Source organism: Lissotriton helveticus, chromosome 6 (genome assembly GCF_964261635.1).
Source record: "Lissotriton helveticus chromosome 6, aLisHel1.1, whole genome shotgun sequence".
Taxonomy (NCBI): domain Eukaryota; kingdom Metazoa; phylum Chordata; class Amphibia; order Caudata; family Salamandridae; genus Lissotriton; species Lissotriton helveticus.
This window is the reverse complement of record NC_136067.1, coordinates 115,165,015-115,184,971: the sequence shown is the minus strand read 5'-3', so window position 1 is coordinate 115,184,971 and position 19,957 is coordinate 115,165,015. Positions and strand designations below refer to the sequence as shown.

General features: G+C 50.1%; 1 protein-coding gene across 5 annotated transcripts in view; it reads right to left on the bottom strand.

The window, feature by feature from the left end:
- Nucleotides 1–19,957, bottom strand: part of LOC144762305 (exportin-5-like) — a 2,106,094-nt gene that overhangs the window by 235,306 nt on the left and 1,850,831 nt on the right. For all 5 annotated transcript variants that reach the window (XM_078647454.1, XM_078647456.1, XM_078647455.1 and 2 more), the window contains one exon: nt 18,921–18,968. In XM_078647454.1, coding sequence (XP_078503580.1) covers nt 18,921–18,968 — 48 coding nt within the window. The remainder of the gene's footprint in view (nt 1–18,920; nt 18,969–19,957) is intronic.

Sequence of the window (19,957 nt, the reverse complement as noted above, 5' to 3'; positions counted from 1 at the left end):
CCTGCCCAGGGCAGTGGTAGTCGCCATGGCTCGGGTAGAATGGGCCCACAATCCAACAGGGGGCTCCTTTCTAGCCAAGGAGTAGCATGCCTGGATACACAAGATGATCCACCTGGAGATGGTCCTCTTGTGCACCGCTTTCCCCTTCTTAGCACCCACGTAACCAACAAAGAGTTGGTCATCCACCCGGAACTGGCGTGTGCGATCCAAGTAAAAGGAGAGCGCACGTTTTGGGTCCAGACGGTGGAGCCGCTCTTCCTCTTTAGAGAGATGCTGTGGCGGAAAGAAGGTTGGCAAGGTGATAGACTGCCCGATGTGGAAGGCCGTGACAACCTTGGGCAGGAAAGAAGGCTTAATACGCAGCACCACTTTGTCCGGATGGACAGAAAGGAAAGGTGGAGTACAAGAAAGGGCCTGGAGCTCACCCACTCTCCTGGCAGAGGTGATGGCAACCAGGAAAGCAGTCTTCAAAGTCAGAAGGCGAAGAGGACAGTTGTGAAGTGGCTCAAAGGGAGCGCACATCAGAAACGTAAGAACCAGGTTCAAGTCCCACTGAGGCATCACAAACGGAACAGGAGGAAACGTGTGTGTGATGCCCTTAAGAAATCTATTTACAATAGGGGACTTGAACAAAGAAGGTTGATCAGGCAACCTTAGAAAGGCTGTAAGGGCAGAAAGGTAGCCCTTGATAGTACCCAGAGCAGAGCCCTGCTGGGCAAGGGAAAGAAGGAAGAGAAGAACCTCAGAAAGAGGGGCATTGAGAGGATCCACAGCCTTTGCTGTGCACCATGCCACAAATCTGTTCCACCTGCAGGCGTATACCGACTTAGTGGAGGGACGCCTGCCTGCCAGAATGACGTTACAGACTTCAGGAGGCAAGTCAAATGGCCTCAACTGTCGCCGCTCAATCACCAAGCATGGAGGTGGAGACTGGACAGGTTCGGGTGGAGGACCGTCCCCTGCTGCTGCGACAGAAGGTCCTCCTGAAGAGGCAGACGAACCGGGGGATCGACTGACAGACTGAGTAGCTCTGGATACCAGTACCTTCTCGCCAAGTCCGGAGCCACAAGGATGACTTGGGCCCGGTCGCGTTTGATCTTCTTCAGCACTCTGGGCAGAAGTGGTATAGGCGGAAAGGCGTACAACAGACCGCAACTCCACTCGCGACGAAAAGCGTCTCTGAGCGAGTGCCGCCTTGGAAATTCCAACGCGCAGAACTGATGACATTGCGCGTTCTCTTCGGTGGCGAATAGATCTAACCAAGGCTCTCCCCATCGCTGAAAGAGGCCTTGCGCCACGTCCGAGTTCAGACGCCATTCGTGATCCATCAAGCACCGACGGATGAGCTCGTCTGCCCTGGCGTTTAGAGAACCTGCCAGGTGTTGAGCCACCAGGGTCACGCCCTGGCGTTCCAGCCATTGCCAAAGGCGAAGAGCCTCCTGGCAAAGGGTCCACGACCCCACCCCGCCCTGTTTGTTGCAGTACCACATGGCGGTGGTGTTGTCCGTGAACACCTGCACTGCACTACACTCCCCCGGACAGAGGGGAGGAATGTCTTCAGTGCTAGACGAATCGCCCGGAGCTCCAACAGGTTGATGTGGAGCCGGGCCTCCGCCGGAGACCAGAGGCCTCTGATCTCCGCCTCTCCCATGTGGCCTCCCCAGCCCTGGAGGGACGCGTCCGTCACAACTACGTGCTGCGGTTGGGGAAGGGAGAGGGATCTGCCGCTGACCCAATCGCGGTCCGTGAGCCACCACTGCAGCTGTCTCGCAGTGCCCTCCGAGATCAGAACGTGGTCGGACAGGTTGCCCTGATGCTGGGCCCACTGAAACTTCAGGTCCCACTGCAGAGCCCGCATCCGCCACCTGGCGTGATGCACCAGAAGGATGCAGGAGGCCATCAGCCCCAGAAGCCGCAGCGTCAATCTGACCGAGACCCGGGATAACGGCTGAAAGATGGGAATCAGAGCCTGAATATCCCGGACCCGCTGTTCGGGTGGATAAACCCGAAACCGCGCCGAGTCCAGAACCGCTCCGATGAAGAGGAGCTTCTGAGAGGGGCACAGGTGTGACTTTGGCACATTGATGGAGAACCCCAGCTGGTGCAGGAGATCTGCCGTAGTCTGGAGGTGGCTGACGATTGTCTGGGGCGAGCCCGCCTTCAACAACCAGTCGTCGAGGTAGGGGAAGACTGAAACCCCCAACCTGCGCAGATGAGCTGTGACCACCGCCATCACCTTTGTGAACACGTGTGGGGCGCTGGTAAGGCCGAAGGGGAGCACGGTAAACTGAAAGTGCTTGTGGCCAACCGTGAACCGCAGGTAGCGCCGGTGGGCCGGCAGGACGGGGATGTGGAAATAAGCTTCCTGCAAGTCCAACGCTACCATCCAGTCTCCTGGGTCCAGGGCAGCTAAGGCAGCAAGCCAGTGTCAGCATTTTGAACTTCTCCTTCCGGAGGAAGCTGTTGATGTTCCGTAGATCCAAGATATGGCGTAGAAGTCGCAAATGATCCCCCGATACACGGTGGTTCTGCGGTGGCATGGCTGGAGGAGTCGCCTCGAAGGGGAGGGAGTAGCCCCTTCGGACGATTTGCAGCACCCACCTGTCCGAAGTGACAGTGCGCCAGTGGAGGTGGTGATGGCGAACCCTGCCCCGCACTGGCGTCACATGGGCCTGAAAGCACGGACTAGGACGGTTTTGAGGCGGATGCTGCGGGGGAAGGTGTGGACTGACCTCGCCGTTGTCCCCGACCGCCCGGTGTTGGAAGACCGCAGTCCCAGACTAAGGGATGAGAAGATCTTTTTACCATACTGCTCATACCTCTTGGATTCCCTGTCCGGCGGAGACGACGGGAACGCGGTCTGGGAATTAGAGGTCTGGATGACCAGGCTCTCGGGGGTGGGGTGGGTGGACAGGAAACATGGGTCGCCCGGGGCTGGGCGGTGGCGTCTGGCCACGTTCCTATCTACGGGCGAACCCGTAGCGGGCTTGGACCAAGTGCCCAGAAGAACGTCGGTCAAGGCCTCACTAAAAGGCAGCAAAGGCTCTGCCGAGCTTGACTGCGGTTTAAGGACCTCAGTGAGGAGATTCGTCCTCACGGCCGCGACGGGGAGCTCAAGGCCCAAGGCCTTGGCAGCCCTCATCAACACCACACCATATGTTGCCCCCTCCTCCGAAGCCACGGTAGGAGGGGAGACAAAACCAGTGTCTGGCCACTGGCCTCCCCAAGGTCTCCTGCCCAGTCCTCATGAGACTGACACTCTCGGGTCAGAGGGTCCTCAGACCCCTCCCAATCCTCTTCATCACCCATCTCCTGATGCTCAGGGTTGTCAATCAATGGGGCCTGTTCATAGAAGTGAAACTCTCCAAACGACGTCTGGAGTGGCGCCCATCGGGGCCGTCCCGACGTCTGAACAGGAACGAAGGTGGAACCGGGGACGGCGCCGCCCGAGGACGGCCCCGGAGGCGACATCCGATGGTCCGACGCCGGGGAGGTCGTAAGGTCCACCGGCGACGATCCAGATCCCGAAGGCGCCGGCGGCGTCGGGAGAGAGGGGCCTGGCGGCGCCGGGCCTGCAGGCGTCGGCGGGGTCGAAGCCCCCGACCCGCTAGAGGCCCCAGACGGGTCCGCTGGGCCCAAAGGCGCCGCGGAGCCCGTCGGAGGAGCGAGTTTCCTCACGGCCATGAGGAAGCGCTCGACCTCCTCCGGCGCCGCATTTAGCCCAGGGACCGTAGGGTATGGGGCTGGACGCGGCGCCCGCGACTCCGACGGAGCCGCGTGGGTGGTGTCACCCGAACCCCCGGCCGCATCGCGCGAGCGTCGGGGGGAGTCCGAAGAACGATGACGCCGCTTGGACTTCTTGTGCTTCTTACCGGACGACGACTTCGACCCGGAGGAGTGCGGCCTACTCTCGGAACTGTGGTGGCTCCGAGCCCGCGACCTGTCCCTCGACCTCCCATGGGATCGGGACCTCTCGCGGTGCGGGACCGACTGCCGGAGTTCGAGTCGCCTGCGGGACCGCTCCCGCCTGGCTTTCGAAGAGAGGGCCCGGCAGTCGGAGCAGGCCTTGTCGTCGTGGTCGACGCCTAGACAAGTTAGACACAGGTGGTCGCAATCCTCGCAGTGTTTAAAGCCAGGAATCCCTACGGCACCGATCGGAGTCGTGAAGACTTCGAAAAATTATCAAAAAGATCCAAAAAGTTAGTCAAAAATTGACTAGGGTTACTGCTTTTTCCAGATCTGCGCTTGCTGGCGCGGAAAAAAGAAGAACTGACGTCAGCATGCGGAGACGGCGTCTAAGTACTCCGACGACGTCATCATGGCGCCCACGACGCCGACGACGGACGCGGAGCCGCAGACGACGCCTACCGACACGCAAGGGTACTGCTACGCAAAAGTTTCCGGATCCAGTCTGACGCCTGGGGATATTCTAAGGTAAGGAATCTAATACTAACGTGTCTCTTTCAGATGTGCAGATTCAGGGCAAGATGTAGGTAAATATCATTTACCGATTCTAAAATACAGAATTTTACCGATTCGGTATTTTAGAATCGGTAAATGATATGTAGATAATGATTTGGTAAATTTTACCGAATCGGTAAAATTCGGTAAATAGAGATTCGTTATTTACCAAATCGGTATTCCTCATTCATTCCTATGGGCCTGGAGGCGCTATAGGAATGAATGAGAATTACCGATTCGGTAAATACTGAATCGATAATAGGGGGTAGATCTACTAGGGTGGCAGGGTGTCACTGACACCCTGTGGCACCCCTGTATAGTGCATGGGTGCACATGTGGCACACACACATGCCCTAAGGGCATGTATGTCTGCCACATGGCACTGTTAAAAAAAGCATAAAGTTGCTTTTTTAAAGGTTTTTGTTATTAATAACGAATCCTTACAAGTGAAAAGCACTCACTTGAGTGCTTCCTACATTAAGGATTCTGTAATTTACTGAATCGGTATTTAAGAATTCGGTAATTTACCGATTCCTTACATTACCGATTCGGTAAATTACAGAATCCTTAAATTAGGCCCCTACATCCCAAAACCCTAATACCGGTCGGTAACGGCTGAAATTCGGTAATTTCGGCCATTACCGACCAGTATTAGGCTTCCTAATTCTCGCCCTTAGTTCTCTCAGGTCTAGTATAGGCCTGAGAGAGCCGTCCTTTCTGGGAATTAAAAAGTACAGGGAGTATACCCCGGTCCCTGGTATTGTAATGGGACTGGCTCTATGGCGTGTTTGTCCAAGAAAGAAAGAACCTTTTGCCTTAGAAGGGTAAGATGCTCTGGTGACATTGCATGCAATCTTGGAAGAATATTTGGGGGAGTGTCTGTAAGCTCCAGGCAGTAACCATATTGGATAATTTGTAGGACCCACTTGTCTGCGGCGATTGAATTCCAGACAGGTAGGAATTAAGAGATATGTCCCCGACAGGGGTGGAATGATCAGCGGGTAGCGTAAGGAAGTCACAGTTTGTTTGCAGAAGTACAAATGGAGTTGCCTCTGTCTCTTCCCTTGCATTGTTGCCTCTGAAATCTCCTCTGAAAAAACCTCTTGAAGTGGGGGATTGGTTGTTGCCCTTGTAAGAGGAGGAGGGATTGTCGGTGGATATAGTTTTAGAACCAACCATGTAAGAGGAGCAGCGAAAGGAACCCCTATTGGCAGGCAACTGCAAAGCCCCGATGGACTTTGCGACGTCTGTGTCTTTTTTCAATTTTTCCAACCCTCCTCGGCCCGGTGCCCCCATCTCCCAGAACTAAATATAATTTAAAAAAGGGGAGTGTGTTGAAAATAGCAATGTGTATGTACATAAGCGGCGTTCATTTGTGTTCACAGTACCCCTTGTTGTAAGCAGAACGGATATCGCTAAAACACTGACTGTGTTATCCCGCTAGCATAGACCCATGCACACACGTACACGACAGCCATTTTAGGTATCATGGTCTCCTTGTTCACGATCGATCGTCGGCGCACTTCCCTGACCCTGCAAGCTTCCCCCATGCACCCTGACCGCCCCCGCTCTCACATGCACAAGTCATGAGCCCTCCCCTCCCGCATGACTCTGTCTCTGAGAATCACACCCCGTGCCTGACCAACACCTTCTTTCCGTCCATGAATACCCCTCCTTTGATGACCCCTTCCTCTGAGCCCGACTGCCTGTACGAACCGCTGGTCATCCCTTAGCCTGAGGATACAGTTTATTGCCCACTACTGTATGCACTCGCCTCTCTTGAAAGGAGCCACTATTGATCATGACCTCCCCACCCCCTGAGATTCGATCAGGCGCACACATTCTAAAGGAATCAGCAGAACACTCAGCTGCGTGACAGCCCCCTCCTATTGTATGGAGGATAAGGGCCCCTACTGTAGCCTCGTGTTGAAATATCTTCGTACTTCACAATGTCTTGATTGCAATGAAGGATGTCTGTGTGCCATAAACCTGTGTATAAAAGACGAAGCCTCAGAGAAACTTGTTAGAGCACCTCCTGAAGACACTATGAGAGTGTCCGAAATGACATGCTCTCCTCATGAGAAATAAACTCTGTTCTTGTTTTCCTGCCTTCAGCGCCCGTCTCTTTATTTGGTAATTATTCAAGATGGGAACTAAGAGTCGCCCTGCACCAGCAGCCTGGGCATCAGGTGCGATATGGGCTGACTTTTCCACAATTGGCGTCCCAACGCGGGGTCCATCAGCGACATAAGGTCCGGTAAGAGAGGTCCAGACGATGGGGTGAACATCTAAATGATTGGAGTATACCTGCCTTGAGAGGGCCCTCGTCCGGCTGCCGATTGAATGAACTTCACCGATTCCGAACGGACCTCTCTCAAGTGACCTATTGTCCTGACTGGAATCCCACAGGACTGCTGCGGTAAAAACATGGAGAAAAGAGAACGATCGGGCGCTGGAAAAAGGAAGGCGAAGAACTGTCCACACGGTCCGGTCCGGGTAAGGTTAAGTAGGACGTCTTTACGTCTGATTGGTAGGATGGCTTTATCCATCTGATTGATTGATTGATTGTTGATATTGGAAACGGTATTTAGATACTGGTATTGTTCATTGATTGGTTCATTTAGCCTTGGGTGCTACTTGAAGTATTGGTTCTCTTGGAGACATTCTCTGTCTGCAAACAGCGACAGATAGGAACGTCTGTCTCCCTTTGCAGATAGTGAAGGATAGGTAATGCAGACTTTTGTCCCCATTGTAATCCGTCATGCCTATCTTTTCTCCCCATTGATTGTTTGTTAATCGGTTTTTATCGATTATTGCTTTTTGAGATATTCCCTGTCTACAAACGGGGACGAATAGGAATATTCTGTCTCCCTTTGCAGATAGTGAAAGATAGGTAATGCAGACTTTTGTCCCCATTGTAATCCGTCATACCTATTTTTTTTTCTCCCCATTGATTGATTGTTTGATCGAGCATTGAATTGCTCGAAGTTGGTTCTCTCAAGGATCTTCTCTGCCTACAAACGGGGAAGAATAGGAATATTCTCTCTCCCTTTGCAGATAGTGAAGGGTAGGTAACGCAGGTTTTTGCCCCCATTGTAATCCGTCGTGCCTATTTCATTCCTCATTGATTGATTGTTTATCCGAACATTGATTGTTCGGAATTGGTTCTCTTTGGAGGTATTCTCTGTTTGCAAATAACATAGAAAAGAAATACTCTGTCTAGTCTTTGCAAGTAGTGAAGGGTAGGTAATGCGGACCTTTGTCCCCCGTTGTAATCTGTCATGCCTATCTACTCCCCACTGATTGATAAACCCATTCCACCCGGACCATTTACTAGAGGTAGGTCATCTGGCCCGACCAGAGAGCACCCCTAGTGAAAAAGGACATATGCAATAATAACGAAGTGATCACTGTATCCTGTTAACAGAAACTTTAGCACGAAACAAACTAGAAAGAAAAGAATAGGAAAACGAAATGATGAATTTTTTTTATTAAATAACGAATAAGGCAACGATAACAATACTTAATGATAAAACATATGATTGTCCTAGAAACAAGAAACATTAGAAATAAGCCCGTAATAAGAAACCTGAAAACGATAAGAGAAGCCAAGCTTGACATTGCGACGGCCACGAGGCAACGAGGCTTCATCGCCCCTCGCTGCTCCAAACATGTCTGTCCCACCGCCTGCCACGCCCCAATAACGGCAACCTGGGAAAGACACAAGTCAGCAGACATCCGCCCCCATTCTGGAAACTCCCAGAGTACACCAGGTTTGCGGCTACGCCCAGCCGGAAGACGAGATCTTCAACACATGTAGGGCGGGTCCTGCTGCCAGCCGTCGGCCGGAGGTCATCGCATGAGGTGGGCCTAAGGAGAGGCTGGGGCCGACGGGATCCGGCCGCGGTGGCGGCTACGACAACGCTGGAGAGTTGCAGGGGGGGGATGTCCATGTCCTCGACCCCCCCCTCTCTCAGACAGTCTGGACCAGCTTCCCTAAGAGGCATGGGGGTGGAGAGGCCACTGCGCAAATAGCCCGAAGGCGGCACCACGCGCCAAGGTCTGCCCCACCGGATGAACCAAGGGACCCGTTCCTGGGGCCAGAGCGAAGAGCGTCCGGCCGCCATCAACCGGAGGCCCGGCCCGAAACGTGCTAGGCGCCACTTCTTCTATAATGGCTGCGACAACACTGGGGGGGGGATGTCTTGCACATGCCTCCGACCCCCCCCTCGTCCTCATCACCTGGTCCGGCCATAACAAATGTCAAGCGAGACGCCGTGGGGTGCACTGGGAGGGAGAGGCGGCGCGAACGAGCCTCTCCCACCTCCCCAGGTGGAGGTTCCCCAGCTGCACCCCCAACGCTCCTCGCACCCAGCAAAGGGTTCGTCCACTGTGGCGATGCTGCGACGCCTCGCCCGGCAGGTTGGAGCCCGTCTGCTCATTTGACCCCGCGATCGCCGGTAGCTGCCGAACTCTCAAAATGCCGGTCGACCTTGCAAGAGCGGGCCCAGCATGAAGGAATGGCCCGGTTGCTTGCTGACTCCAACATCATAAAAGTTCTCCACGACCTTGAAGATTCTATGGGAGCCGCGGGGGCCTCCGACCCCCGCAGAAACCCCCGATGGGGAATGACTGCCATGATTGCCCACGGAACGATGGAAATGTAGCCGCAGGACGTCGGCGCTCCCATGCTGTCGCCAGCCTCAGTTTGAATGACTAGAATCCTGCAGACTACAGTTCGGATCAGTTCCGGTGAAAACCCAGTATGACCCGGTAGGAAAATTGTTGCCTCCCTCCCCCTTTTGACTGATGGTTCAGACCACCGATCCTTTCTTTTGCCCTTTAACGGAACTTTTTGGACTGCCAAAAGGAAGCTCTGGGCCAACCACGAGTTAGTGGAGATTTAGACTATGCCTAGGATCTGCCTGACTGCACCCAAAATGGCGCCGATGCAAATGAAACTCTCAACTCCTTATTGTACCCCGATTGCTCAGCCTTGGTGTCATGGGATATGTATGAAGTTTTTTAAAACATATAGATTGTTATAGGATGTGTACTGATTATATGTTCGGACAATGGATTGATATAGGATGTATACTGTCAGCTCGGACAATGAATTGATATGAGATGGGTACTGATTATGTGTTCGGACAATGAAGGACAATGAATTGACATGAGATGGGTACCGATTGAACATTCGGACAATGAATTGTTGTTAAGTTTTGGCGCATCATGATTATTGAAAATTCGAATTTCAATGCTTATGATACTCGCTCACACTAAGATTCGATATGATTTTTATTGCACTTGGCGCACTTTTTACTAAATTAACGACCACCGACTCCATTAAGTTTTCCGCTAATAAAGTATCCCCACATCTACAGTTCCAGCCTGCTCCGTGGCCGGCCCACGGGGTTGTAGGCCCGTATTTGTACACCGACATTCTTATTAAAGATTTTTTGAAAAAGCAAACGTAGTTGTCACGCGTAAGTTGATAAGTTTCAAATGAATGACCACTATTTCCGATATAACTAAAATACAGGTGAAATGGCTCAGCTCGATTAGTTAAAGAGTTAAAACGTATAGTACACAGAAATAGTGCAAAATATGAATAGTCCAGGTTTTTGTTGTATGTACCTTGCACATTTTTGTACAGCCAAAGCAACCGCTAAAGATCCCGGTATTCAGCCTATACTTTACATGCTACCTGTATAAGAAGAGTCACACTAACGGTCCACCTGGGCTTGAACGCCCAATTGGCAGGGACTGCATCCCGTGGAGATAGGCCGAGTATGCAGTAAGTAAAAGCCTTTCTGGGTTTATGCACGCTAATGTGTCTATCAATGTAGCCCCTGTCCCACCACCCTTCTTTTTCCCTCTCTCTCTGCAGGTCACATCGAAATATCGATTAATGTATGAAAACAGTGATCTAGCGGACGAAGAGACGGGAAAAAGGGTTTGATTATGGTACCTAACCGCAACAAGCAAACCATGACTATTTTTCTCCCTGAACTTAGCGCCTGGGAGGACAGCCTGAAGCGGGAACTACGAAATATGACGTCGCTTGGTACCCCAAATAATGCAACCAAAAATGACATACAATAATGAATATATTCCTACGTTTAACTAAATAAGGAAAGTTTAAGGAATATTCCGAGGTAAGGTTTACACAAGTATCCTCCGCCGGGAGGACTAGGAATATTGCCAATATTTAAAAACCTACTACCTCCTTTTTCGCATCCTCATAGACATGTAACTCAAAACTGCCCCATTATTCTCCAATCGACACCAACTGTTGTCTCAGCCTAGAAACACATTTACTAAAATGACTCGAAAATACCACCGTGAGCATTAGCCCGATCAGGTTAGTTCATGACCAATTGCCAAAGGCGTAAGTGTGTACAATCAAAGCCACCAGTAAAGGCAGCCAACGGTTAAAAGAGAAGAAAAAGGTAAAAAGAGCTTAGGATGCTAAGGATGCGCAGCATACAGGAAAAGATAATTTTGGCCAATAACTGTTCCATGTTTTGTCTTGGATTTTTGTACATACTACATGTACTGTCTTCCCCGTCTAAGTTTGTGTATACGTGATGCATGGATCTACGTCATCCCTCTGCCTGTGTTTCCGTAGTACTTAATCCCTGTTGTTCTGTGTTGTGTGTGCGCTGAATGGCCCATTATTGTACACGTCTCTCTCTCTCTCTCTCTCTCTCTCTCTCTCTCTCGCTCCATGTCATGCGTGTACAGAATGGACCATTTAGAGTGCAATCTTTCTCTCTCTCTCTCTCTCTTTCTCTCTAAAGTCCCCCCCCCCCCCTGTTCCCTCTTTCCTTGTATGGTAACGTTGTGCCCCCGGCACAACACCTAATTGGGTCTCCTCGAACACAAAGGTGTTTGGAAAAATTGACAGGAACTAAAACGACTGTGACTTGCCATATTACTACCTCTCCTTTCTGCAAAACAATAGGACCCGAGTTGGTCATGAAAGAAAGGACGGGTCAGACGACTAACGTCCCCTAATCTGGCCTTTTATGGGGGGACTATAACGTCAATGGCCTTCTGTTTCTCGGTTCGCTAAAAATGCAATTCCCAATTCACAGATTACTTCGCTCCTCTACACTTAAGTGCGGATGTCCAGAGTACCCCACTTCTCCCGATCGACCCCAGCTCCTTGTCCAAAGCGTCCCCGTTTCCCCCGATTAACCCCAGCTTCATGTCATCTACCCTCGAAAGCGAAATTGATTACCTTGATTAACGGCCACTCCCCAAGAAAAGCATGTTTTACATCTGCCCCCTCCCCCTTCTTCATGACGATAACGCCCCTGCTTACAAGAGTTAGCCGACCCCGAAGGGAAATGTAAGATTGTCGATACTTGGGTTAAAGGGAAGGGCGAGTCTCTACATAAGGACTCGATTTTGAGTTTTTATAATACACTGTGTATAAAGGTCCAAATTTCTCTTCACGTACGTCACGAATGAGCGCCAAACAGGGTTATGAATTCCATGGCAATGCACTCCTACAGACTCCATACGTGACGACTTCTGACTATGACCGATTAACTTTTTCCCCACCTACATAGGATTGGGGACGGAATTGAAATGTATAAATGTCTTCTCCTACCAGTTTTTCTAAAACTTGTTTTTCTGTACTCATTCAAAGATACCATCACCGGAGGAGAGGAGCTGGACGTTACGCACGGCCTGGCCACAGATCCTGAAGCACGTGTGACCGCGACCAAAGGTGGAGCCACCGAGCAACGAGACGCGGGACGAGGCATCACTCTCAAACTCGGCAGATTAGTGAATAAAGGGCTGCCTTGAAGCCCTCGATTTGCTGCCCCACTCGTGCCTGAAGTCCCCGTCCTTTTTGAGCCCGACCGATGGGCCTGCCTGCTCGTTATCCTTGCTCCTTTTGGTCCCTTGATGTGCTCAAAGATCTGATCCCACTCCGCCCTCTCTTCCCTCGATTATTCAACAAACTCACCCTTTTCGCACAAACTTTGACTATAGAATTAGGTTTTGCCACGAAAGAAGAAAGACACGCAGGTGCCCAGCATAAGGCACCCCTAAGAAAATAAGTTAGGAAACAGGACTGTGATCTAACAGCAGAGGACTGATCGCACCCTGCAACGTGTAAGGATGATTCCGAGCTGGACCTATAGCTCCACCGCCGGTGCTCAGCAGCGCCAACAAAAGAAGACGGACTCTGTTAAAAGACATTGCGACAAAGACCCTCCCCCTTTTTCCAGAACTTTCTACCCCCCCTTGACTAGTTGTTCACATCAAAATTGCATTCCTCCCTCAATTTTTTTGCTTTCACAAATGTTTCATCGGTCACTCAAGTCCAAAAGTCTCATATAGCACTTTTTACTGTATGTTGATGTCATCTGAGAAAAAGTCTGAACTTGATTCTATAATGTTTCGGAACCTCTTTTCTTGACTCCGACTAAATAATATGCCGATCTCTAGGCTTGTATGAAGAAACCAACAAATGTAAATTAACATGTATTGCATTCTGCCTATCGCATCGACTATGTAGAAATTGAACTTGCTTATGTAAAAAAGCGGCGGCTGTTGAAAATAGCAATGTGTATGTACATAAGCGGCGTTCATTTGTGTTCACAGTACCCCTTGTTGTAAGCAGAACGGATATCGCTAAAACACTGACTGTGTTATCCCGCTAGCATAGACCCATGCACACACGTACACGACAGCCATTTTAGGTATCATGGTCTCCTTGTTCACGATCGATCGTCGGCGCACTTCCCTGACCCTGCAAGCTTCCCCCATGCACCCTGACCGCCCCCGCTCTCACATGCACAAGTCATGAGCCCTCCCCTCCCGCATGACTCTGTCTCTGAGAATCACACCCCGTGCCTGACCAACACCTTCTTTCCGTCCATGAATACCCCTCCTTTGATGACCCCTTCCTCTGAGCCCGACTGCCTGTACGAACCGCTGGTCATCCCTTAGCCTGAGGATACAGTTTATTGCCCACTACTGTATGCACTCGCCTCTCTTGAAAGGAGCCACTATTGATCATGACCTCCCTACCCTCTGAGATTCGATCAGGCGCACACATTCTAAAGGAATCAGCAGAACACTCAGCTGCGTGACAGCCCCCTCCTATTGTATGGAGGATAAGGGCCCCTACTGTAGCCTCGTGTTGAAATATCTTCGTACTTCACAATGTCTTGATTGTAATGAAGGATGTCTGTGTGCCATAAACCTGTGTATAAAAGACGAAGCCTCAGAGAAACTTGTTAGAGCACCTCCTGAAGACACTATGAGAGTGTCCGAAATGACATGCTCTCCTCATGAGAAATAAACTCTGTTCTTGTTTTCCTGCCTTCAGCGCCCGTCTCTTTATTTGGTAATTATTCAAGATGGGAACTAAGAGTCGCCCTGCACCAGCAGCCTGGGCATCAGGTGCGATATGGGCTGACTTTTCCACAATGTGGACCCCCTCCCCTAGCCTACTTTGGCCCAAGGACCAGATTTCCCAGGGCCTGCATTAATTATAGGTGGGTGGCCCGGTGCCCATCTGGGGCATCCACCAACCACCACGTTGGGGCCAGAGGGCCCCCTTCAGCTCCGGTCCAGGGAAGGCACGGCTTGGCAGTTCGGGCTGGACTGTTCCCATGAGGCATAGGGTTAGACTGATTTGCATATGGCCATGTCTGAACTGGGGTGGCAGAGTGGGCTAAAGAGCGGTGATGGATTAAACCTAGATCTGTTGACTGGGTGTGAGTGTTTGATTGGTTCAGATGCTGCGTCCATCAGCCCCCCCTTTTGTACCGCCCCTTCAGCTCCCAGCATTGCATTGCACCTGCCTGCAGGGAGCAGCTGTCTTCAGCTTGCGCCCTCTGGGTAGGTGCAAAATATGTTCTGTTTCCCTGACACAAGTCTGCTTCCAGCGAGTGGGAGCATGTTTAAATCTTCTACTAGCTGGGAGCAGATTTCCTTGCTTGCCCCCATCTGGTGGGAGACTTAAAAATGTTCCCGCTAGACGTGAGCAAACATGTGAGCTCCCCGGTAAACAGTAACTGAGCTAGCCTCGGGGGATGAGGCACCCGGGGCCTATAAAGGCTCAGGTAGGAAAAAACATGGTCCCCTCCCATTTTTTAAGTAATCTGCCCTGGGGGATGGGGCCCCTAGGGTCTTCACAGGCTCAGGGATGGAGCTACATGGCCCCCTCCCCTTTTTTAAAGTAATCTGCCCTGGGAGATGGGGCCCCCGGGGTCTTCACAGGCTCAGGAGGGGGACTGTGTAGCCCCTCTACCTTTTCCTAAAAATTAAATCGGCCCTGGGGGATGGGGTTCTGGGTCTTTCAAGGTTTAGGGAGGGGGGCTGCGTGCCCCACTCCCTTAATTATTTTACCTGGGGATGAGGTTGCCATTTTCTTTTTCAGCGATCCCGCAGGACTTCTGTGTGGTTGTGGCAAAAAACGCCTATTTTTTTATTTGGTCACCCTCAGAGGCCCTAGGGAGGCAGGGTATCCCTACCCTGCCCCCTTATATTAGTATTTTTTTAACTTCAGGAAAGGGGACTAAATCACGGAGTCCTGTAAGGGCTGGCAGCAACTTTTTCTCATGTGGCTGGCTGTAGGAAAGTATGATCTGCTTTTTTGGTTACTCCCATCTTTTGTTTGGTGGCAGTGTGTTTTTGACCTAGTCTGACTGAGATCCTGCTGATCAGTCACCCAGCAAAACACACAAGATGATAGATGGAATGTTGCACATTGGCAAAACATTCACCCCCAGTAACAGATCTGGGTTTAACCCATCATTATTTTGTTCACCACGCCACCCCAGTTCAGACATGGCCATATGCAAATCAGTCTTGACCCTGTGCCTCATGGGAACAGTCCAGCCCGAACTGGCAAGCCATGTCTTCCCTGGACCAGAATCAAGCATCCTAGGACCGGTTTCTGGCTATCAGCCGTTATCCGCCAGGATAGCTTGACTCCAGTGGCGTAGTGAGCACGGGACCCACGTCTGGGCATACCCTTCCCACATAGGGCAAGTGTGCTGTGCTTTCTCCCCTAAATTGACCATCATAAGTACTTCTGTACCTCCAAAATTGGCTACTGGATTACCCTTGTAAGTCCCTTGTATATGGTACTAAGTTACCCCGGGCATAGGTACACCAAGAGTCTCCCATGGGCTGCAGCTCGTATTGTGCTACCCATGGGTGTCCCCTTCAACTGTGACTACATTCCTGACATTGCAGCTTGTGTGAGTTGGTGCTTGCACCTCCCAAGACAGATATACGTTTTCTTATATCTGAGTTCACTGCACTTAAAACCTGTAAATAACCCCTATGGCAGTCTCTTCAGTCCTGAGGACAAGGTGCTTGGTTATAAGTGTGAGGGTACCCCTGCATGAGCAAGAGACCCTACCAACCACTGAGTCGATTCTCCAGGTTTTGTACGTGAGCAGGTGTCATTAAAGCAGTCTCATGTATCTATAGAGCCATTCGGCGGGACTCCACGGGGCCCCTGGAGAGCCTGAAAGATAAATTGGAGGCAGACATTGGGAGTCCTATAACGGATAAGGGCTGGGAGAATACGCTGCTATCCCGCAACAAACGATTCCAATTAATCCGTTTTTACACTCTGCATAGGGCATATATTACACCTGACAGAATTAACCGCTATTTTAACCGGATGGATGCGAGCTGCCCCCGCTGCCAGGAGGTAGGGGCTAGTTATATTCACATGATGTGGAGTTGCCCACAGATAGAGGGATATTGGCAAGAAGTGGTTCGGGAGATAGTACGCGTCACTGAGAAGGAGATCCTGTGCACCCCGAGTCAAGTGCTGCTCAACCTATTCCCTCACTACGCTAAAACCAAGATCACTGCCAGGTTCCAAGATCTGGCATATATACTGGCAAAACGCGAACTCACCAGCAAATGGAAGGCCCCGGCAGGTTCGGGGGTAGGCAATTGGAAAAGGGAGCTAGTGAAGTGGGCAAGCTGTGAACATAGGATACTGCTTAGGAATGCAAAGAGAGGCATAGGACGACTGGAGAGGGCGCAGGCCTGGGGGGGTGTTGGTGGATGACCTGAAGAATGAGGACCAGGAGTCTGCGCCTAGCACACCACAGGCAGGATCTCAACCAGCTAGCCCGGGGGGTTTGGATCAAGGAGGACCTGGGGGGGAGGCATAAGCGCCCCATAGCACCCTAACAACCACGTACATGGTGGGCTCTATGAGCACGGGACACGGCTTAGATGGCTATGAATGAGACCCAGACCATGTACACAGCGAGAGGCAACTTGACGGGTTGGTCGGCAGCAGCAGGGGAGGGAGTAGGAGGTATAATAGGGGGGGGGGATTGTTCGGTTGTTAACATTGAAGAGAATCACATACAGCTAGCACTGCATAGGGCGGCAGGCAATCATAGGGAGGGAGGGGGAAGGGAGGAGAGGCATGATGCCCGACTAGCCTCGACACTCTGAAGGGCCTTGCAGACATTCAATGATTAAATAACAATATGTATGTATACTGCTGATTAATAAATGCCAATAAAATTTGTTTAAAAAAAAACAAAACATCAAGTGGAGCAGCTACTTCCAGTGCGCTCCCATACGTAACTTATGACCAGCTCCCGGACACAGAGCGCCGCCGCGATGTGCACTGATCCTTCCCACCAGTACCCGATGCATGCAGACATGAAATCATTTTCTGCCATGGGTCTGGATGCAGATTAATTAAATTGGCTCTCCGCACTCGCTGTGGCATTCAATGCGGGCATCAGTGAACTCGCTGTCCAGAACCGCGGCACCCACAAAATGGCGGCTCCGTCTTTTGACTATCCTTCGCAGTAAATCACCAGCACCATGAGGCAATATATTCTACTCTGCCAGCCTTCCAGCGTTGCACTTCACGATGTCCGTTATAACAGTAGGGTCCTGCCGACTTCCACTTATGGGCCTCCTAAAGTCTCCCGGTGCAGCGGCGCATCGCGCACCCGATCCCCTCCAGCTCCCGACGTCGTAGTGCGGGCAATATTGCTAAAATTCAATCCGACACACTCCCCATTCATCTATAGTTTACTTGTGCGGATGCTAGGAGCTGTTTCCTCGCTTGCGCTCGTTCCAATCAGTTGGCCCCACCGCTTCCGCCACTGCACTTCTCACTACCTCACCCCACAACCCGGGAAGGTAGCCACCTGAGTACCCGGCTTGTTCTGGCGGCGCCCTATGAAGGCCAACAGCCGACACTCGACTCCCTTTGCTCCGCTTACACAGCTGGTAGCTCCCTCTTGCCGCCGCTACATAGGTAGGATATATCTGTGCAGCAGGCACACAATTTGGGTAATATTTGCGGATTTATGCCGGATTAACAAGGCTCGGCCGGCGGAGCCGCTCTAGCTTGCAGCCATTTCGCAGCACAGCGAAGCCACCCCCCGTGCTTGGAAATTAGAGGGTTATAATCATGAGCCTGAAATTAGCATGTTTTATTTCATAGAAGCCACAGCAGGGAGCCCAACAGCCTTTTGCTTTGAAGTGGATTACACAATTTCAACTTTGGACTAACTAACATGATCAGGAAATCAATAGGTGAAAATGCAAGGAACCTCAAATGCTTTGATTGGTAAACCATACCAAGTATTCCTGACCTTGGGCGACAGTTGCACTTGATATTGACTTTATCTTGAGAGTCTTGCATTCTTTTGCCTTACAAGCAGAAGGCACAGATGGAATATATGTTATTAGCAGCACACTGGCAATCAAAAATGAAACTTTTAACAGTATCATCCTCACCCAAGTACCAAACCTAAGCCTAATGTTGATTATGTAAATTTAACTAAAGAACAACAACTGTCAGCAGCTTTTTCAGAGATCTTCCCATTATGGGGCGAAAATGTAGATAAACAAATATGAAAAGAATATGTCACTGAACAACATTACAATGTAAAAAAGTAATCTGTTTAAATTCATTTATAGGAAATCAATGCCGATTAGTGACTTCAAATGATCATCTGCTAGGCTAATCAGAGGGAATGTGGAAAAGGCTATGGGTCGACTGAAAAGTGGCAAAGTACGTAGTGGTGTAAGAATTTCAAATCGAAAGCTTGTTTGAAGAGATGCTTCTTAAGTTGGCATGGTGTTACCATGGATTTGGCATTGGTTTGAGAAGGACATGCATCAGAAATGTACATATGGAATACAATTTGCTTGCTCCCACTGGCATTTTTGTGTAAATATTAACTAGAATGGGTAAATGGTGGAGCACTATGGAAAGCTACAGTGAATTTTATAGGTGTGTGACAACAACCATCAAGGAAAATATAGGGTCTCTTAGACTGGTGCTTCAAATCCTACTTTATCTAGAATTCAAACAGGCTCAACTTGTGTAACACACATTCTGAAATTAACTAAAGTCATTAATATATAATATTATAATTATCAGAATAACACTCCTCTCACAAAATGGAGCATGTACTTACCAGATTCTGAAGAAATATCTGCATTCTCATTTGCCTCAAGGACAACATCTGCAAATAAAAACAAATGATATAGTATGTGACGCTACACAATATATATGCAATATCTACCATAGTTTTGAGCTACTACCTTAACTGAATCGAGTCAATCATTTTGGGTTAAATATGAACTATTAGTGCAATTTACCTGGCATAAAGTACCGCATTAGGATTTATTCAAGATGTGTACTGGAAAACTTGACACATACTGAATTTGATAAAGCTGTAAGCTTCATACAAGACAAGTAAAGATTAACACCAACACCCTGTAGGCATGGAAACTCGAATGATGGTTGCAATCCCCCTGAACTAAATTTACTCGTCCAAACAAAGTAATCCAAACTCTTCTAGAAAAATATTTAATACTTGAATACTCAGCATTACGAATAACCAATGTAGCACCCATTCCACAAACAAATGATGCTGAAAAGGCCTGAAGACTTACTTAATTCCCCTAGGAATGTTTTCTCCATTACAAACCGTTCTACTAGTATTGGAACTACGATCCCAAATAACAGCCTATGGGAGCCTGTTACCACAACCTGTGGAAAAGTAAATTTTGCCATGTTACATGTGCCTACGTGTTCCCCATATTAAGCTATATGTGCATGATCGATATGCATGTATCCCCCTATGATCGATTAAAAACGCAATTACAGTTGTGTCCAACTCTAGTATGTCAGTTTCCAGTTCTCGTGAAAGCAACAAGTATTAGGCTCATGTTGCCACGATTTACAGTGTACACGTTAATTCACCGCATTGTCCCCGTTTCTAGGCCTCAAAAGGGCCCGGACACCAGATTCAGCTCCAGTCTCCTGAACCCTCTCCGAGGAGCGATGCAGCCCCCACCTGCATCCCTGACCCTTCACTTACTTTCTGCCGCGCGGTGCCCGGCCCGGCCTGGCTCTGCCTCCCAGTCTGTCAAGAGTATGTTATGCTTCTAGTTATCAGTCCAGCCCTCCTTCTCTGCATTCCTAAGCTACTGAATCGCATCAATAGTT